General features: G+C 35.1%; 1 protein-coding gene across 1 annotated transcript in view; it reads left to right on the top strand.

The window, feature by feature from the left end:
* Positions 1-22,583, top strand: part of Atg2 (Autophagy-related 2) — a 64,521-nt gene that overhangs the window by 21,543 nt on the left and 20,395 nt on the right. Inside the window, exons 14-28 of the mRNA XM_071598159.1 lie at positions 569-701; positions 783-883; positions 1,227-1,410; positions 1,585-1,685; positions 2,330-2,574; positions 4,377-4,533; positions 5,491-5,651; positions 6,386-6,558; positions 6,737-6,887; positions 7,296-7,543; positions 8,671-8,858; positions 9,401-9,713; positions 14,233-14,518; positions 16,775-17,037; positions 19,370-19,644. Coding sequence (XP_071454260.1) covers positions 569-701; positions 783-883; positions 1,227-1,410; positions 1,585-1,685; positions 2,330-2,574; positions 4,377-4,533; positions 5,491-5,651; positions 6,386-6,558; positions 6,737-6,887; positions 7,296-7,543; positions 8,671-8,858; positions 9,401-9,713; positions 14,233-14,518; positions 16,775-17,037; positions 19,370-19,644 — 2,979 coding nt within the window. The remainder of the gene's footprint in view (positions 1-568; positions 702-782; positions 884-1,226; positions 1,411-1,584; positions 1,686-2,329; positions 2,575-4,376; positions 4,534-5,490; positions 5,652-6,385; positions 6,559-6,736; positions 6,888-7,295; positions 7,544-8,670; positions 8,859-9,400; positions 9,714-14,232; positions 14,519-16,774; positions 17,038-19,369; positions 19,645-22,583) is intronic.

Below are 22,583 nucleotides of genomic sequence, written 5' to 3'. Positions count from 1 at the left end.
TCTTTTCTCTTAGTGGAATTGTTATGAGTTTTGCTCAACAAATATTTTTTCAATTTTATACATGTACCTATTATTCCTTGCATTCGAATCAGTGAAGTCAATAATTTTCCTTGTGGAATCAATCAAGATTTTACAATTTATAAAGTACCAATGTTAAACTGAGTAAAAGTTTAGGCATGTTGAATGGAATTGAGGCAGAAAGAAAATATATGAGTTAATAGATGATGGCTAATTGTAATGTAAGGTATAGTGGTATTTAGTCTTATGTTAGTCAGAGCTTAAATTGTATTATTGCTTATCCCCTTGGTCCATCAAAAATCTGCCTTTAGTGGTAGACGCCTGTTAACAATAAGGAAAGTACCATATTAAATGGTATACCATTGCATTCACTAAATTGATTTGTATAAATTTTGGGCACATTTTCATTTTTCTAAGGGGTAGTGAAATGGGGTTAATATCTAATAATTTTTTTAGTATTTTTGTCTTGCTAAAAGCAGCTAGCAATCATCAAGTGTGCTTATTATCTTCCCTCAGAATATTAGCCTGATTTTTTTCCCCCCCCTTTCAGAATAAATTTACAGCCTTGCACATCTGAATTGGACATCTCAATTGTAGACCGCATCACTGCCATACTGAGCCCACAACCACTATTTCAGAAAACTACAAATAAGTTTGGAATCAACATTGGCCAGACTTTAACGGTAATTATTTCACTTACAGTTGGATGGTGTTATTTCACAGAGCAAAATTCAATTTAACGATGTTGTCCCCTTTTGTTTCAGAACTTGCAGTCTTGCTTTTACCAAGCTGTTGAAAACCCCTACACCCAAGACTACAAACAAGAAATGAAATTTTCTTGTCCACTGTTCACAATAAAACTAAGGTGAATCTGTTATGATAATGCCTGCAAGACCAGTATCTGTAGGGCTTAGTTTATTGATTTTGATTACCCCCTATTTTTCTAAGCTGTTAAAGAGGATAATCGTTACCTTAGATTAAAGAAATTAAAGGTATATAAGAATGATGGTTCCAATAAATCCAGAATGCACCATTTTTTAAGCATTTTGTCCAAGTGCAAAGTTTCACTTTTAATGTTACACTGGATGTAATAAGCCACTTTACTTGCTTTTCAAATTGGTCTTTGGGCATTGAATGGGTTTATATTTGTCTTATCTTACTTTCTTAGGCTCACTGAGGGAATTTATGTTTATGTTGTTATTATTCAGGTTCCCCATTCCTGATCTTCGCCCAATCCATGAAATGGATCGGCCACCATGGTGGAAGAGGTCGGTTCGCAAAGACGTTATGATACTTGAGCTGACTGATGCTTCCCTGCGGACCGTTTTGGATAGCCAAGAACCCTTTAGTAGATATGAGCTACAATGTAGTGACATTCAAGGTTCATTTAGTGTACGTGACTTTTAATGCTTGCAAATTTTATGAATAGTGCTTCTTTTTTTGTGTGATAGTGTAAAATTAAGTCTTCCCAGGCTGCCAAAAAGGGACTCACTGAGCATGGAAATAACTTGATTTATTGCACTTCAGATTTGTGGAACAGCTTTCAGGATTTTGTCAATTTTCTAGGAGACTGAAACGGACACACCAGTGCCTTTCATCAGAGCCTTTGCACAAACAAAAGGTGATAGTGATGCACAAGACCCAGGTGAAGGATTTGGGTGGCCGAGGTATGAATTTTTTGTTTCAAGCAGAATTCTAAATGCTATGACTGAAATGGGATTGAATGGTTAAAATGAAGTTTTTTTCACATGCCTGCTGATCATTCCCCAGGCTAAGATCAATAGTTCCCATCGCCACAATTTTAATTTAATGCTAATCATAATTTTTTTTTGCTCATACAAGCAAATATTCCCAGAGAATGTGTGCTATGGCTTGAACTTTAATTTTCTCAGGGGTTTACAATGAATTAAAGCCTCCAGACACCAAAAACAAAGAATAAGCTAAAACTCACTATTTTTAAGTCATTCCTCTACCTGTGGGTTCTTTTCTATAATTCATTACTATGATGAAATTGTGATAAAATGGATTTGTTTTAGTTTCTATATCCTCTGAGCATTTTTCTTAAACAAACTGATAATGGGTGCTTCTAAAACATTTCAAGGAGAACTCTGTCTTAGACACAGTTAATTTTTTCAAGTCATTCGTGACATTGAGTGTTGAGTAGCCAACTTGACATCAAAATGTCTTCAGGTTTCCTATTTAAGCCAAAAGGAAAATGACATTAAGATTATGAACCATTCACTATAGACTCATTAATTGGTTACCTTTATTCTGTATCTTACTAAATTGGTGATTTTTGTATTTTGTGCAGGTTTGTTTTCACGGTGCACCCAGTGAGTAGACGTCGTGAGCTGGAGGAACCGTTGGGAAGTCTTGGGATGCAAGAGTCATCCATAGAGTACTCTCTTGAGGGGAGTGCCAAGAGAGAACCATCACCATTCAGCTCTAAAAAAGTCATCCATGAGAGTGATACCCCTCATGCCAAGCACAAACCTTCCTCTGCATCTTCAGGGGATGCTTACTATATACCCCCTCCCATGCATAGTCCTCACCAAGGTTAGCAAAGTTAGTTTCTTATTCACCTGACTCTAAGTGGTGCTCAGGCCTCAAACAACACCCCAGTCAGCAGCTTATATGTGCCATGTTGCTGATTTATTTTACAAATTGAGTATTTTTGCTAAAAATAATCCACAGAATTTTTTGCGGCTTATGATTAAATGTTTCTGGTGTCTATTTTTATTTTGGATGTGGTTCTAGTTTGGTTTGGTTTAGTAGGATAGGTTTAGTCAGGGCATATGTATGTACATATTTATTTTTTATAGGGAAAATTTATTTATGCCATAGCTCAAAACACTATTTGCATTAAACATGCCATATTTTGGAATTTGTCTAAACTGATAAAATGTACAAACTAAATTTATTTCAAAAAGTAACCCGCTAAATTCATTTCACCAGTTAAGCAATGAAACGTGAATTTATAGGTGCATGCTAGTTAGTGAATGGATGATTTTTTGATGTTTTTCTGTGTTAAAGTGTTTTTTCCCATAAAAACCTTGGAGTTAAAACTAGTTAAAGTCAGGAATAATGCTATTGATTTACATAAAAATAATGTTTGAGCAGAAATCTGTGGAGCCTAAAAACTCAAGCAATATCATAAAGCTTATCATGGAGAGGCTTCATAATAATAATACATTTATTTTTGCGGAAATTTGTTGCATATTCATACATACACGAACATAGGACACGTCAGATATAAATTTCACAATTTTAGAAGAGATACATATGCACACTAATAAAATAATGTATTATGATAATGCATTCCATGCTGAAAAAAATAAATTTTGTTTAAGGTTTATTAAAAAAAATTGGCATTATATAGACTTATTTAGGATCGTGGTTCATGTTCACCTTTTATCGTGGGATGAAACCATCAGGAACGAGAATTCAATTCGTAGAAAATATAAAAGCTTCGAGATTCTTGAAGTCACTGATGAAGTTCTCTGCTACCTTTGAGTTGGAGCTTGCTTCTTCATCACTACTTGCAACGTTGTGAATGTCGGTTCTTTTCCTAAACTTTTTGAACCGCCCACAACTTCCCTTAAGTACTTCTTTTTCGTCCAGTGATGATCCTGGCGTTTTCTTAACAAGGTCAGCAAAAATCACTTTTGCCTTCTCACAAATCATGTTCTTGTTAATAGCGTCGCCTTGCAATTGTATTTCATATGAGAAGCAGCCTTTCAACATTGTATATGTAACCGTTGCTTAGATATTCTTGTCACTCCATTTAAAACATCTATCCCCTTAATTTTTTCCTTGTTCTTGAGGGTAGTATAAATCGTTGATGTCGACTGATTGTATGTGCGTGATAGATCAGCTACGCTGACTCCTAATTCTTGCTTTTGAATCATTTCACTTTTCATTTCTAGAGTTATTTTCATTCTCTTTTGACTGTCTACTTGTGGTCCTTGTCTTTGGGAACATTTTTAAAACTATTAGTGAAAAGTCACAAATAACACACCTGAACACAAGTTTGGACAAGTGTGCAATCACTAGCAACATCATGATGTTAGTGGAACTTGTGCTTAACACAAACATAAACAGCTGGCCCAGTCACTCCAGGAATCCCCTCTCCTCGTCACTCATTATGCGAAATGTTACATGCTAAGTGAATTATTCTTGGGCACAATACTTTTGCTCATTATGCAAATCACACGCTATCCAAGGTGCTCGTTTATTGAGGTTCCACTGTAACTATTTCAAGCTGCTTCAGTGAAATTTATTTATTTCAATTATTACTATTAATATTCTTCCAGTAAACAGGTATGGTTTCTTTTACAAAATTATGCTTTTTTATACAGATGATAGTGAAGAACTTATTATTCCTGGGGATAAGCAGGAAATGACTGACTTCATTGATCAGGCCTCTGTTAACAGTAGGTTTAAACTGGACATTAACTTACCATGTACAACAATGCAGCTGTCTTCCAAGCATTTCTACGAAGTTCTGTATAATAGGTGAGTACAAAGAGATGTATTTGTGTATCTCCTCCATTGTAAAATATGCCGTTTAGATAAAATCTTTCGTAGTGTTTCTATTTGAGCTTAATATCTATCAATTATCACCCCTTGATATTAGCAATAGTATTTTTTTCAGTTTCATGGAGGATAACTTTATCTTAGCTTATTTAACTTTTCATTTTTTTCGGTATACATATCTGCTTTGTTTTCTTGCTCAATTTGTGGGATCATTTCAGGATAATTTTAAAACTTTTTTCATTTTTTTCTTGGATTTTGATAAATGTAAATATTGAAGAGCATAGCTCTTTAATTTTTCATGGGAAGGAACTCTAATTTATCATATTTAACGAGACTGTAAGCAAGTTTAAGAGATGGAAAATCATAATTATTTATAGGTAGTTGGTTTAGCAGAAGTGTTATTGTTTGTGATTTTTTATGATTATGATTACCCTGAACTACTGGTAAGAGAGATATAGAAATGTTTAGAGGTGAGAATGAAAGGTAGTATTTTACATTTTATGGTGAAAGATCTAGTGAACTCCTCATCATGAGATGGCATTTTTTTATGAATGAGATGGGATAATTTTCTTTTTATGAAGTCTAGCTAGTAGACTTGCAGTATTCCTTTAAATTAATCATTTATATGCTATTTTTTGTGAAAAACTAATAATTTGTAATTCCACTGTATTTTATTGACACACAACCTGGGTTTTGACTATCATTATCATCATCGGATACTGTGGAATTACAAAGTATAGTTTTTCTTTATGAAGTGAATAGATTCCATAGAGTCATGCCTCAAACCTCCAATGCTGTTTTTAGATTGAAATATAGTCAGTAAGTCTAAAGGGCTGTCAAGTAATATGGTGATTGGTTAAAGATAGTAAAAAATGCATCAAAAAGGCCTTTCTAAGTATAAATTTTATCAAAGACTCTAACTTGACTTTATTTCAGAATAAACACTGATATGCTGCTTTGGGAACCATCAGCACCCAGCCCACAAACATCTGCGATGAGCCCACCCTGTAGTTCGGCTGACTTCCACTCAGCACAACCTGCTTTCCTTCAGGATGATGGATACACTTTTGGTGCCTGCAAGTCTGGGACTAAGTATGGTGAGATTTTTAAAAATTTTCATCAGGGCAAGTTATTGATTACAGTTACAGTGGGTAGGAAAAAATCAACACATTAAATCGTATAAATTTCAAATTGTAAAAATCATTCACCTTGACTGGGATTGGAACCCAGATCCCTCGATTTCTGGCAGAGTGCTTTAGCCAGTTACATTACTGAGGCATCATCTTACACCCCAAAAACATTTTAATGCATAGTAGTGGATGACTCAATAAAAGTTACTGTCGCGGTATCTCTCATAGTTCTTTGAATTTGTTTAAGGGAAACACATCTGTGTTTCCAATACTTACCTGTTCCTATATGCCATGTCCATTCAGAAAACTGGCAATTTAGTCCTAGTTAAGGCAAGGGTCTTGTTAACCCATTTAATTAACACCTCCAAGTTTTTGAAAGCTAATTTATTCTGTTTCACAATTATACCCTCTTGTTATGTACCTTTTGGCTCATATAAATTATTCATGCAAATCAGTTCTCTCTATATAAGTTTGAACCCCTTGGCATTAAACAAATTAGTTATCAGTTGTCACTTGTTACATGCTAGTGGTCAGAATGGAAATATTATTCTAAAAAATATTTTCTCATTAGTGCTTACTCAAATCTCAGGACTGAATCATATAAAACCTATGGTTGCATTTTGGATATCCTGCCTAATTTTTCTTATTACAGTATTCCATGTGATGGTTGATGCCATTTTAATTATATTTTTTTCTTCCAGATTCTGACTCAGATTCAGATACAGATGCAGTGTACCATTCAGTATATGAAAATAACCAAAGGCAGAAGAAAAAGCTGCTCCTGGAATCAAAGGGGAATTTCTTTGGCCAGAGTAACTTTGTTTTGTCATTGAATGTTGGACATGGGATCATTGGCCTTCACACTCTTGTCAGGGTAGACCATTTTGCCTCTCTTTTAATTATCTTTGAGTTCTTGTCCTTCCCTTGTGTAATTGCAAGTATTTGGCACTCAAAACCTAACAACTTCATTATTCCATATGCATATTCTCCATTATTTTTTAATTTCCATAAAGATATTATGCAATTAAATTGTGAATGTTTTTATATTCTAGGACACAGCAAGGAAAGTAATACCCAACCAGCATGGAGAATTCGATATTGTTGTGGAAGATGGAAATTTATTTGCTGTTTCTAGTTACAAATCAAATCCAGAATTGGGTTTTGTTTGTATTCAAGTTAGTAAAGCTGTCCTCAGCCATAATGGTATGACATAAACTAGTCACATCTAATCTAATTAGTTCATAGTTTCTCTTGCTATACCTAAAAGTCATATTGGGTAAGAAAAAATATTTTTCCCTCCTCTCATGAGATGCGTGGGTGGTATTTAATTTTCAAATATTCAAGTATTATGATAGGGTTTTTTTATTGCAAAATAAGTAAAAGAATATTCATTTTAATATAGATATAATTATGCCTGTGCGAAAAGAATTTCTCCTTCATTTCCCCAGTGGTGGCATCATTGGTGATAAGGAAGTATTTATGAAATGCTCTAAATTCCCCAATATGATTGCATGTAATGTTACAATCATGTGTGAATTTAAGATATGCTAGATGAGCAAGTGAGGAGAATCTTGAATTCTTTGGCATCATTAGTACCAAAATCGTTTCAAGGAATGGTGCCAACTGCATTGGATGTGGTTCCACCACTCCCAACGATGGGTCCCAAGAGGTCATTAAATCACCTTAGGCCCACAATATACGATTCTGGTCCTGGGGCATCAACAGCTAAGAGCCAGGTGACACACTGGGTTCGGCAAATGCAACAGAGGAGTGGAGGCTGGATGGGTGGACATGCAAGTCGTGCAGATATGTTATCAGTGGCCATTCGAATTCATGCCGATCCTAGTACCAACCTTAAGGTATTCCTCACTTCTTTCACACTCTTTATTAAATGCTATTATTATTATTGTGCAGTGCTGGTAGTACTGCAGTGAAACCCCTTATTTGCACTTTCCTAGGAACCCCAGAAAAAAGTTTTAAATGTGGTAAAATTCAAATTGTCCATCACTGTAATATCTGTTGTGTCGAAATACTACAAATGATCCCAATTGTCAGTCATCAGTTTTTGCGTTTTTCATGTTAAATCATGTTTTCTTCTATGTCTTTTTCGTTCCTCATACTTTTAACTTAGGTGTGATGTGAACTCTCCCTCGGATGTTCTTACAATGCATAAATTATGTAGCCAACTCCTAATCATATAATGTATTCATTTAATGGCATGAACCTTTACCTGGTGGACTGAAATTATGAGTTAAGCAGCTTAATTTCCATCACTAGTGACGCTCTGTTCTGTGGCGTCATATTCAAATACTTACCTAAAAATGTTCACTTTACTGCTCTCTTAATCAGCCTGTTTAAGTATATTTGTACAAAGCAAAATCAAAAAAGTTTGTATGTGAAGGCTGAAGTACATGAGTAACTGTTTTAATGGTGATTTTTTTAACTCCAGAACAATGATGCAAATATTGGGAAAACTGAAAATGAAATCATGTAAAAATGGGGTTCCACATTCATTGGAAAAATAGGACATGATAATAATGTTGTAAAATGCAGGAAAATGTAAATTCCAATAATGCAAATATGGGGTTTGACTATATATGCAGTGGTTTTTTTTCATTTTAACCTTGTTAGCTATGTAGATTAATTTATATTATGGATATAAAGTCCAAATTTAAACTACAAACAAGTGCATAATTCATATCATATTCCCTTATTGCAATGAACTCCCAAAGTTTAACCAAAGGATATCCAAAGGCTGGAAAATCTCACATTGGGGCCCCAAAAACCATTACAATTCATGAATGTAGATCCAATTAAAATGATATTTACCTTGATGGAAGAGGCTATGGACAATATCTACAATATCTTAAGAGAAATACAACTTCTGAGAATGTTATAATGCATATTAGATTTAGTGTGAGTGTTTTGTGACCTTTGCTGAGTGTGATTTTTCTTTAATTTTGCATTTGAAATAAATTCTCTCCAGAATTTCCGAGTGGCAGCTGGAATTCGTGGCGCAACCCTTCGCCATTTTGTAACCCCAAGTGCCAATAGTTGGCTCACTCAGTTGGTGGACTTCTTTGATGTTTTGGATTACCCAGTTGCTGGGTACTCACCTCCCCGTGTTGTGACGGAACTTCACCTACACCTTTGGGACTGTGCAGTGGACTACAGGTTTCTGAAATCTCCTTGTTGTCACTCATTCATATGCTCATGCCTCTCTTTGTTCTATTTTTTTCAAATAACTGATGAAAAATGGCACATTGGGTGAGACTTTGTATCTGGATCAGTATGGCTCTTTTTCAACAAATCAATGTCTTCATCATCAGGTGTAATAGTAGAAAGATATTAGTGGAAATGGATAGAAAGTCATTTTACCTAATATTCTTAATTCCTACCAAGACATGGAGAACTTGTCTATTGATCTTGTTAGAAAAATTACTTATCTAAAAGCTACCAAAATAGTTAATGGTGTGTAGTAATTCTTCCATTAATTGTAACACATATCACCCCAGTATTTTTTAAGAGTAATTTAAAGAAAAATATGGAAACAGTGATTATAGTCTGTGAGAAATTTTTATTTTAAGCCATGCTAATGAAAGCTACCCTGTATGACTGAATTACCTTAAAAGTGGTATAAAAACTATTGGTGTAATATGTTATTTAGTAATTGTTCATTTTTCATCCCTTTCAATGATTATTAACTTTTTTTTCAGGCCCCTGCATATTCCTCTATTATCTGTGATAACTCTAGGAAGTTTTAGTGTTTCAAGTAATATGGCTGCTCAGACTAATACATCGACTTTACGTTTTATTGCTGAAGATGCAGCGTTGTTCATATCAGACAAGGTACCTAATGAGCAGCCCTCAGTTAGACGTGTTAAACTTCAAGGAGATTGTGGTGAAAATGTCGGTGTTGTTCATAGTGGCAATGTTGATCTCCGGAAGGATTATGTTTGTGTTATTGAAATGGGACTATTTGAACTTTCACTACGGCTGTACGAGGGACCACATACTGCCACACCTAAGGTATGACTTGTTATGATCATGAAAGTATTATTTGTAAACATCTTTTTCAAATTAACTTGTATCAATTATTGTTTCAGTCTTCATATGCTAACAGTAGTGATATTATTTACAGCAGGCATTACCTTGTTAAAAGAGGTTTTTTGTGGGAGAGGCAAGGAAATTATTGTTGCACCATTGTATAGCCTGTGTCCATTCAAAACTTACCTTAAGCAGTGTATTACCAAGAATTATTTGGTAGTGTACCATTTTAGGTAGGTTTCCGATGGACACAAAATTAACACCTGAACATTTCTTAGCTTTGATTAAGACAACCCGCCACCACACTACAATAAACCATTCTCCAGTCCTGCATACTTCCTTCTTCCCTTCATTCAAGCCAACCATTATGCCTATCCTTTTCCCCTCTATCTCAATCTTCAACATTCTATCACTTATCAAAATGCTCTGTATTTCCCTTTCCTGCCTCATGGATTTCTCCGAACAATCCCCTCTCCTCCACTACCATGATTAGTACTTCTTCATTTGATTTCCCATATATCCCTTTTAACTTTTCTATCATTCTCCATGCCCACATTGCAAACAACCTCCAATCTACGTCTATCATCTTGCTTCAATGACCATGTTTCTATGCTGGACAAAATCATGCTTTGTATAAAAGTTTTCACTAATATTTACTTAACATCCCTAACCAATGTCCCTGTCTTCAACACCCTTGTGAACAGTTCTTCTTCTAAAGCCCTAACTACTTCAACTTAGTCAGTAGAACAGAGCCCTCCTACATTAAAAATGATCCACACTTCTATGTATTCTGTTTGCTTCTAAATGTCGCTTTGTAAGAAATGAATAGCAAAAATTTAGCTCTTAGGTCAACAAAGGTTAATAGAGCACAACAAAATTTAAGAATATAAACTTAAAATAGCAAGACTGCTGACTGGCCAATTACAAATATTACAGATAATGCATCAGAGTCAATATGGTCAGTGAAAAAACTTTTATATACATAGTTAAGAAGTTATGATTTCAGTACGTGGCTCCAAAGTATTTGCTTTCCATCTAAATTTCAATTGATTCTGTTCAATTTACTTTTTCAATGTTAAGCAGTATTACCCAGATTTTAAAACTTCCACTGCCGTTATTGTTCCCAACAAGTGAAGTTAGCATTCACAGGTCAATCCATTTTTCTGTTCTCTTATTATGTCAAATGATGGGTTGAAAGTTAATAACTTAAGAGATCATTCTCATACTTCAGCTGGAAGACCATTTACTCAGTATGGCTTTTAACATAGAGTTGACGGTGGCCTTTTCAATGATAAAAAGATCAAAAGGGAAGAGGAGGAGAGGAAGGGGCATTGCTTAATTAATAATGATAAAATTACTGGAATACTGGGACCATAAGGAAGCACTGTAGATTTTGAATTAAATGGACAATCTTTAATATGGCACTTTAGTAGATTATGGATGAGGGAATGCTTCATAAACTGTAGTGCTACCCTAACATCATCTTAACGAAAGACAAAAACCTTTGCAGTACACACACGAGTTTCTTATTAACTAATTTGGTGGTCACAGGTCACTCATGCTTATGCTCCGATATTTTCAGGTGTCATATCTTCTTTCATTTAGCCCTGAGATCCTGTTTTAGACTTAGCTCTCCATATTATTCTGCCTGATTTTGAAATATGAAAGCAGGACACTACTGCTGCAATGTACTAAATGAGTCCAGTTAAGTTAAATGTATGGTAAGGAAAGGCTTTGTGAATTTAATGATGAACTTACAAAAGACAATTCTTATAATGATATTAATTACAGTCAACTTATGCTTGGACAAATGATTAACTATTACCAAGCAGGAAGATGGAAGATTAGTTTACATGCTCACACTTTTGTTATTGATGAATCATTAGGACCTTAGGAGTACGGTCAATCTTTCATTTATCTTCTTTGAAGTGTTTCTTTTTTCCCCAATCCTTCTTTTTAGCATTTGCTTGTCAGTACAGTCTATCGCAACTGTCTTTCACGCTATTCACCGAGAATAGAATAAGAATTTAGTTGGAATGCAGTATGGCACTTTTCACATCACATTTTTTGGAGTAATTTTTTGTGAATACCTTAAGCTGCAACAATGACCATTATTATTTAGGCTGTAACCAGTAAAAAATTAAATTAACAGAAAAAAGTTTCCATAATTGATGGAATAGTAGACATTTTTTTACAAAATTTTGGTTTAAAAATCACCTTTCTCTTATATGAAAGTTTTAACTTCATGGGTTAATGTCAATACTGAATGTTATTTTTATCTCAGATGTCAGGACTACATATTTTAATTATATTATATTTAAATCCTCATAATAATAATAATTATGTTTATTGTTTCCTATAAAACCTGTTTGTAGCAAGTATGGAACAAATCACATTGTCTGTTTATATTCTTTGCAGACATGATAGAATGGATATTACAGAGTCAGTTTATATCTCCAAATGAAAATAAGTATGTGTACGGAGTAAAAACAAAAAACAGAAGTCAAGAGCGGTAACAAGAGTATTTTCGTAGAGTTATTTATGAAGAAAATCATTTACCTAGAGAAAGGGACATACATTCATCAACTGTATAGCATTGATGATCACAAAGGAATTGAAATAGTTTAGACTTAAATAACAAAAAATTATCTTTTTCCCTTAATGTTGTCGCAAGTGCTTTCAAGAATTTCACAGCAGCATGCCCAGGGTTCTTAGCAAACATGGATGAGTTGTGGGTAGTTATTCTAAAGTCATTACAACTTCTTGTGCTATACCTATGTACTCTAGCATTGGTTTTTAGAGCGAAAATGGCTTATTTTGCTGCACAAAAATAATAGTATGGAATATATACAAACAGGAAAGAGTATGAATGTTGAATCTTTTAAAGTAAGGTTTACAATGGCTTACCCTTGGAACTTTTCCTGGGATTCTTACTGTACATTTTTATAGTCTAAAGAAGTGCATGGAATGATATGAATACCCTCACATGGCATTGCCATATTTTAGTCTACTGTGAATAAATGCATAATAGACTAAGAGAGCAGTAGCAGTGTCAACCAGGGTCACAATGTTTCTCAGGAGGTAGCATCTTGTATTTACTTATATATAATATCATTATTCAATTGGTGAATGTTATTGTTGTTGGGATTGTTATTATTTAGCTCCTTGCTATTATTTATTGTGAATATTGTGTTACTCACTTCTGCAATGTTGAAAGTGGTGGGAGTGAGAAAGCAAACATATTTGATCGTTTTTTATCACAACTGATCATAACAAAACAATTTTTTCTCTTCTTACTGGGATGCAAATGACCTCTGCTGTTGGTCACCTCCCCTAATAACTACCAATCTTCTTCTTACTAAGTGTAATAATTTATTTAAAAAAATTACCCTAACAATTATGAAAACAGGAGATGAGATTTAACTATGTGATTCAATTTTAAGTGAGATTGTTAGACTATGCTAAGGAGTATAGAAACAGAGAAGCAGCAAATGGTTCTGAAAGGTAAGTTCTAAAAGGAACTATAACTTAAGTTGGTGGGGCAATGCACTTTCTTCTGGTGTAGTAGTGAAACTATGGTGGTGAAAGTGGAAAAAAAATTAATCTGTGGGATTGCAGTGTGTTTATTTGTCTATGCAGTGGAATGAGGCATAATAAAGATGGTGAACTTTATAATTTACATAAATCATGAAAAATTATATGATTACTAGTGAGCCATTTCATATTATTTACTGGGATGGAATTGGAAAGGTTAGCAAAAGTGTTGCTGTATTTCCCGGCCCAAAAATGCACTTTTTTTACTTCAAAATGTGCTCTAAAATCAGCCTGCATCTTATGGGCCAGGGGTACATGTGTATAATTTTAACCTATACATGCAAGCCGGTGATATTACTATTATGAATTATTTTCCACATCAGGCGTAGAAAATGTTTGCCTTTATTACATATGTCAATTATGTCAGTTCTGAGTCAGAAGTGAGCAACAGTGTTACCATAGAAATAATTTGATCTTTTCTCCCTGACGAGTATATTTTGTAAATTTGGACCTGAACAATCATGGTGCATCTTATGTGCTGCATACATTTAGTCTTATGGGCTGGGAAATACAGTAGGTGATCTTATTATTTGAGCAAGTTGGGTGGCCTGAATAATTTGGCATAACTGCCAGTTGTTAATTCATTCTGGATTTCAAAGAAACTGCGGGATACCCCAACAGTTACTTTTAATGGAGTCATCCACTAATGCACATTACAATCCAATAATTTCAAAGTGTAAAAATCATTTGCTTGGACCGGAATTTGAACCGGAAATAAAAATTTCGAAGTATAAGAAGATGCCTTGTTAGCTTAACTGGCTATAGCACTCGGGCATAGATCAAGGGATTCAAGTTCAAATCCCAGCCAAGGCAAAAGGTTTTCACTCTTTGAAATTGTTGCATTTTATTCTAGATTTAATAGTTTTGTGGTAAAAGTTGAATTACACATTGCTTATTCATTATGCAGGTGGATCTTCGGGCATCCAACAATGTTGTCCACTTGAGGACGTGTGCAGACTCAGGGAGAGCCCTTACCGAACTTCTCACATACTTTGCTTCTGATGGTGACCTGGCTGGGGCTGAGGGAATGGCAAGTGATGCAAGCTCTACAACTTCCCCACTCCCCACTACGGACAGCCTGTCATCTGATGGCAGCAATCCGACCATGTCTCGTTTTAGAGCTGAACATGTTCATGACCTGATGGAAGAAGCCATGAGAGATGCCAGCATTCCCCATGCTAATGGGCAGCCAGGTGAGGTGGGAGTTAACACTCAAAGCAATTATGACTACTTTAAGCAATCAAACTATCCCCTGGCACTTAAGGTGAATGAATGCTACAGTAGTCATATGCATTGCAACTGTTTTTTTCACTCACTATGTCCAGTCACCATCTGTCATTAGAGATTGATGGTGGTAGTTTTAATCCAAATGTCATCTATGAAGGTGTAATTTTTTCTGAGATATTCCTAAATGAGAAAAAAATTTTAACCATAGTTTAAGAGAGTTTTGTATGTGTTAGGACTTTTTTAATGGAAGAGGAATGCTAGGTATTTTCCAAAAAAACTTTTGTATTTGGAACAACTAGTTTCAACTGGTAGACGCATATTCATAGTCCTAAGGTTGATGTCTATGCGTTTTAGCCATCAGGTACCTGAGGACAATGCCTACACGTTGAAATTAGTTGTAACAAATAAAAACGTTTTTGTGGAAAATACCTAGTTGTCTTCTTTCATTTGAAAATAAAATGTTATGTAGTAAAGTCTGATACCATTGAGTGTATGTAGGACTTGTATAGTATTGTACAATCTTATGTTTAGAATACACTACATATCATAATTTGTTTCTTTTCTTGGTACAATGAGAGTCTTAGAGGTTGCAGAAGAAAATGTAATTATGTATGGCCAGAGAGGATAAAGCTCATTTGCAATAGTTTTATTAAATTTTTCTTTTCCTGTGGGCAAATGAAATCACATACTCTGGTGAGAATGAGATACAAGGTCTGTTCAAAAAGTATCGCAACTTTTGTGTTTTTTCAAAAGTTATTTATTTATTCATGAATATCTATTTTGTGACCTTCTAAGTAATCCCCATGAGATATTGGACACTTATGCCAACGTTTTTTCCAATCCTCGGAGCACTTCAAAAAATCATTTTTTGTGATATTGTTAAGCTCCTCCATCGATGCAGTTTTTATCTCATCAATCATAGAGTAGGGTCGTCCTTTCATGGGCCTCTTCAGTTTCGGGAACAAGAAAAAGTCACTGGGGGCCAGATCTGGGGAATACGGTGGCTGCGGCATCATTACAATGTTGTTTTTGGCCAAAAATTCCCGCACAAGTAACGATGTATGAGCGGGGGTGTTGTCATGGTGCAAAAGCCAATTTTTGTTCTTCCACAAATCTGGGCGTTTGTGGCGGATTGCTTCGCACAAATTGCATATAAGTTGCAGGTAATATTCCTTATTTACCATTCTACCCTGTGGCAAGAACTCATGATGCACCACGCCCCTGCAATCAAAGAAAAATGTAAGCAAAACTTTCACATTCGACTGAACTTGAACTTTTTTCGGTCTTGGCTCGTGCTGCAGCTTCCTTTGGGATGATTGAGCTTTAGTGTCGACGTCATGACCATAAACCCATGATTCATCACCAGTTATGACCCTCTGGAGCAAATGTGGGTTGTCGTGGACAGATTCCAACACCTCATAAGCAATGTTAATGCGTCGCTGTTTTTGGTCGAAGTTGAGTAATATTGGTATGAATTTTGGGGCGACCCGTTTCATGCCCAAATCATTGGTAAAAATTGAATGGCAATCAATATGTTTAGGTCCTCAGCAACTTCTCTGATGGTGATTCGACGATTGGCCAAAACTATTTTCTTCATTTCATCAATGTTTATGTCTGCTGTCGACGTGCTCAGGCATCCAGCACGCTCTTCATCATTCGCATCTTCTTGGCCTCCCCTGAGAACATTTTGTACCGCCAATAAAAGTTGCTTCGGTCCAAGGTAGCTTCTCCGTATGCCACAGTCAACATTCAGAATGCGTCTGTGCACTTAATTTTGTTTTTCACAAAAAATTTGATACAGATTCTTAGATCCATTTTTTGGAACTGGCAAAAATCAAAGGTAAGCCAAAACATGTCCCAGCAAAACAGCTGTCAACAATTAACTGGACATTCAAAGTGGCCGAAATTTTCGCCATAAGTGAGAGACATAATTACCAACATAACACCCCAAAAATATCAAAAACCAAGTATACAGGTAACCCATGAAAATTCAAAATTCGTGATTCTTTATTAACAGACCTCATACTTGCTCCCTATAGTAAAAAAATGAGCAGAACATGTGAGAGATATCAGGAGTGGTGGAAGGGAGGAGAGGGAATGTCTCTTTTTGGCTGAGTGACCACCTGCGGAACAGCTAATCTGAAATGTGCTACATGACATTGTCCTATGACTCATGAAGATAAGAGTGAGGGATTTTAAAATAAAAATGCTTTTCATTGCAGTCTCAGCAACCTTTGATCCATCCAAGAAGGGGGTTGAGGTGTTCTTTTTCCCGGATGAGGGAATCATCCCCATCTTGAAGGGAGAGATAGAGCAGAAGGGAGCAGACAGCACCCATAAGGTCCCAGTTTTCAGTGGAACCTCTGACTTGGGTTCATTGGATGGTGATTACGAAGGAATGGATGTCACAGTGCCTCAGTGTGTTGATGATGAAGATGATGAGGAGTTTTGCATTCTTGAAGATGACCCTGGGACTGGTATTCCCGTAAGTTTTGATATTGAGCAGTTTAATATTCATGAAATCATTTTTGCAGTTCTAGTAAAATGCCCCATAAGGATGAATATAAATACAAATTTTGTTGAAATATAATAAGAGCTGTAGAATAACATTTGCAATTCAAGTTCTCATAATTCACATGACGGCAGTATGATGGCACGTATGATGAGGTATATGTGTTGAATTTGTTACAAAAAATAAATCATAGGCTTCTTATATAAAACAATACTTGGTGCACCGTACAAGATTCTATCACTGAGGGAACTACTAGAGTATTGACTTTTGTCATGTATTTTTCCATGGTAAGGATCCCATTCTCCTATATTTGCTTGACAGGCTTCACTTGTTAACTGTGGCTTTGTGTACAGTGGCTCTGTTGCTATTTTTAGATGTCAAAATTCTTCAGGTCAGACTAGGTCTGATTCAGATTTAGATTTTCATAGTGATGATTCTAATTTTAACATTAACACTCTGCCCAATCCATTCAGTTCAAACAAGTATGGAGTTGAATGAAGAAGGGAAATTTTCAAATACTCGATCAAGTGTGAAAAAAAACAAAACACAGAAAAAATTTCTAAATGAGACTATTTTTAGAGCTATCAATTAAGGCCCAATGCCCATACAAGAAAAGCTGATGATGAATGGGAAAGAAATATTATCATCTCAGAGATAGTCAATTAAATTTTCTAATTTCTGCATTATATAAATAAAAATACCTGAATAATCTTATAGATGTCAGTTACAGCAGTCAATGAAGTGCCTGGGTGAAAGTGGCAGCAACACAATTTGAGAAGGTGGTCCAAGTCTCGAATGTACACTGTACCAATTTCATATAGTACAGTGGAAGTAGCTATATTCAGCGCTAAAAATTAAGCTGAAATATAAAAAATGATATGAAGTGCTCAATGAAGTGTGAGGCTGGAAAAATATGAAATAATAGTAATGCCACTGAGATAACTATTAGTCTTGAATGCAAGTTTTTTGGCAGGCTGCCAAAAAAAATGTTGATTTACGTAATTTATGACAACTCTTTGTATATTGAGATTGGGTTTAGCAATTTCATGATAGCAATAATGAATTTATGAATGTACATTCTATGTACAATTAACATTCGATGGGAATCGACCAAACTATTTAAGTTCCTCAGTGATCAAAAGTAATGTATTTGGTCTATGATGACAAAAGTGCTCTTTTCTTGTTTTGTTTGCACTGGAAATGGTGATTGATACATTTTTTAAAAGCAATTTGGCCACTCATCAATGAATAAAGATGTAGGCTAAATTTTAAAGCATAATACAGTGAAATCCAATGAACAGTTTATCCATTTACATAGCCTTAAACCTACCAAATAAATGTTTCAAGTTCCATACTATCTGCGATTATGCATTTTCAGTTGATATGGTTGTAGTGCTCTTTTACTCATCATGCCATCATCATTATGGTGAGAATGGATTATAAAATTAGGAAAACACTTGTTGCAAACATATTTGTGCTCAATAAAATTTTGTTTTTGTGGTTTGCAGCTCTTAAACATTTTTAGTAACATAAAAACTTCAATGGTGATATCATTCCACTTTTTTGGCTTATTTGTGGACTTTTGGCTCCCTTCGGATGGACATTGACTTTGGATGGAAACTGACGTGCCTCTATTATTGTGGTCTACATCCAATGCCTTTGAATGCCTGATATATTTTATAATTGAAAAGAAAATCATGTAATGCAACAATTTCAGAGTGTGTAAAAATCATTCGTCTTGACCGGAATTCGAACCTGGATGTCCGGTGGAGTGCTTTAGCCAGTTAAGCTATCGAGGCGTCCTCTTAAACTCTGAAATTGTTTTCCGCAGTTTCTTTGGATAATCACTTATTTTAAATTTAACCATTTAATCTCTCATTGTTTATTACTTTTCATTGATTTTTATGACTATGAATTGATATAATCATTGTTTAGAGGTATTTAGTATTCATCAGATAACTATGGCCTTTAAACATACTAATTTAGTCATGAGAAATTACATGATCACTTTTCTTCGCCTAAATCTGTTGGCTCACCAGGTTAGCGTAATGGTCCAAAAATGACTGAATCATGAAGTATTCTGCATTGTCGGGTTTCACCGCATCGTTGTTTGATTCTGACAACAGTTTTGCCGAATGCAACTTCGGCGAAACTGTTGTCAGAATCAAACAACGACGCGGTGAAACCCAACAATGCAGAATACTTCAAACCACCGCCGCAAAAACCTACGCAGCCCTGACTGAATCATGTTTGTGGTTTACTTGGAGAGCTGAAATAAAAGAAAAATATCTGCATATCTCAATAGTCAAGGACGGGTGAGCCAGAGGTTCGTGTCCTTGGTCATGAGCCCATTCGAGTAGTGGACAACCACTTCTACATTCCTGCCGGGAAGGCTGATCTCCTCCGAGCACCATCGCACTACCCTGCTCCCATTCTCCGATATGCCCTCAGGGAAATGACGCTCATCTGGCACTTGTACGGGGGTCATGACTTTGGTGTGCCAGAAGAGGAAGGCTCACCCCGCCGCCTTCCTGGCCGCCACCATAGCGGAGAAAGCTTGAGTGAAAAGTCTGGGGAGAGGTAGGTCATCAGTGGAAAGCATCAGTCTATCCTCTTTTTATAATTCAAGCTGCAGCCTTTTGCATCAATTTACTGGTCAAGTATTATCGTTTACCCTTTTTTGTTTATGTTTGTCAAACATCTTTTGCATTTTAACTTTGTTTGTCTTGACTAAAGAAGTATGATAGTTTAATTGGAAATGTTTGTGAACACTAATCATTAATTTCCATGGTAAACATTGGCCTCTCAATACTGAATAACCCCTTAATGTTTCATTGGTTTCATTGCTATTGGTGTGTTTTGAAAATACCATTAGGTAATAATTAATCATTTCAGGGGTAAAATTGTGAAATTGTTCAGTTGTGAATGACATCAAAATAAAACTTGGTAATTCCAAGTAGAAAATATACTTTAATGTGACCTAGGTTTCACGGTGGAGCCAATGAATGGGGCCAGCAGCACCAGACATGAGATGTAAATAAACGTGTTAAATTTTGTACATTTGTAATTTATTTGGGCCTGATGATACTGCTCTGCAGTGAAACATAGGTTGCATAAAATTATATTTTCTGTGTCAAGTTACCAAGTTTTATTTTGATGTTATTCACTACTTGGTAATTTTTATGCTTTAAGAAATGTTTATAAAATCTATGTCAGGTTTTGCTGATGCAAGGATCAAGTAATATGCTCAATGCTGAACTTATTTATATTTCTTAACCTTCATGTTTAATCTACATATATCTATAAAGCTATCAGAATTATTCAGTAGGCTTTGAGTAGTTGCTGCGTAAGTAGGTGCGGGGAGATCAGCATTATAAAGTATTTATGGATTTGAAGATAAGTGTCATATTAACGGAGGCCTGTATTAAGTGTAAGAACACTACCATTGTTAAGATGAGATCGACTAATTTTGATGGGACTAATTTTTCTTTAATGTTTAAGGTTATTTTGATTCACATATCATCAACTGATCAGTGAGAGTCAAAGAAATATTTTTGCAGCTTATATCATTATTTTTAAATTTGATGAAAACCATGTCTGCAGTCACTGGATGACCACATAGTACAATTGGTTATTAATTGCATAGATCCATTCTTAGTTCTTAGTATATTGATACACAAAAGAGAGTATATATAGCATACCTTAAAAAAGATACTCCAAACAGATCTATTCACATTTAATGAGACTCAGTTTTATTAACTATTATTTTAATAGTAAAAATGCAATTTGAACTCCTTTCAGTCTATCATGTATTTTATTATATTTTTGCAATATTATGATACTTTTGTGATAAATGTGATTGAGTATTCAAATTGAACGTTAATAGAAATATGACAAGATTTCTAAAATGTTCTAAAGTTCCCATCTTTCTCAAAGTTTCAAACGTACCAAATAATAATATATGCATGTGTATATTTTTAAGATTTGGTAGTTATGTTGGCGCCCTTTTGTGTATGCAGCCTACAGAACAGTTCAATTGAAATGTTCAGCCAAGTGAATTGCATGGCAGTGAGCTATTTCCAAATTCATGTCCTAATCCATTTCCATGAAAATGAAGTCATCATCATCACTGATTGCATCAGGTGCAATTAGCTTTGTAATTTGCGATTCAATGCCTGCAGGTAGTGACTTGATAACCCAAGGTTGTGGAAGAGTGGAGGATGGATTCAGTATAGAATGGGGAGAGGAGGGATTTTATGATGGATAGGTGAAAATCAATCGGAGGAATTAAGGAATGTGTCTTGCAAAAATGGAAGTTGCACTTTTCAAGACTAGGCAAAGAATGTGGTTCCTTATTCAATTTAAGAGTCGTACATGCTTTGTATATTTGATCCAAGTTATGACAGAGCTACTAAATGGTTTCATAAGAGTAACTTTGCAGGAGCATTTTGTATGTTGATAAGAAAATCTCAATGTCAGTAAAGTACATATCATATTTCCCTGCCCATAAAACTCACAGCACATAAGACACACTGTGATTTTCAGGTTAAAATTTACGAAAAATACTTGGATCAGACAGAAAAGGGTCAAAGCATTTTAAAATTAAAACTTAATACAGTTAAAATGGAATCGTTACATTTTAAAAAATCACTACTGTGTAAATGTATATTCATTGTAGAATCCCAGAAATTTGTCACCACTGCTGCTAAATCATTTACTCATTTATTTTCAAAGTGGTTGTGATTTTCTTCGTAGACAATGCCATCTTCACTTCCATTTAGCGTGTATATAATTTCACATTTTAAAAAGTATCTTGTGATAGTCTCCCTTTTAACTTTCTATGAGGATTTTTTCCACCAATCATAGATACTATAAATCAACGGCCAGTTAATTCTATTCACTGGTTTGATGTCGTGAGCCATTGCCTTATAACCTTTCTTTCATATTAAAGTGGTAAGTTTTATTCTATTGTAGTTCTGGTATGCATACACACACCATTTTTCTTCATTGATCTCTTAAACCATGACATTGTCCCGGAAAAAACTGCAGCAGTAATACCTATCACTTATTTTATCACTTTAATTAAAATCAGTTTTTTGAAACAGTAATCCCATACTTCCTGTGATTTATTATCCAGTTCTTGACATATTCCCCAAGCTTTGGCCTTGAGGAGAACATGGACATAAAGTTGTTTGTTACTTTTATGAATTTACTAAATCCACTTTCTCCTTCCGCACCGAGTGACACTTATGATACCACTTGAGAGCCTTTAAGCTCGAGTTAACCAAGAGAAATGAAATGTTTGAACAGAGTGGCAACATCCCCATTGGCCCAATGCGTATAAGTTTCACAGCAGCACCACACATTAGATGTAAATAAATGTGCTACATTGTATTAATTTATGATTCATTTGGGAATTTATCAAGGTAGTACTCTTATAGAAATATCACAACGCTGTTGCTTATTACTGACTCAAAATATTGATATTATCAACATTTGTAATAAAGGCAACCATTTTC

This window comes from Hetaerina americana, unplaced genomic scaffold (assembly GCF_022747635.1).
Source record: "Hetaerina americana unplaced genomic scaffold, ioHetAmer1.1.p SCAF_9, whole genome shotgun sequence".
In the NCBI taxonomy this organism is placed as follows: domain Eukaryota; kingdom Metazoa; phylum Arthropoda; class Insecta; order Odonata; family Calopterygidae; genus Hetaerina; species Hetaerina americana.
The sequence above is the reverse complement of the archived record's forward strand: the minus strand, read 5'-3'. Positions and strand labels throughout refer to the sequence as shown.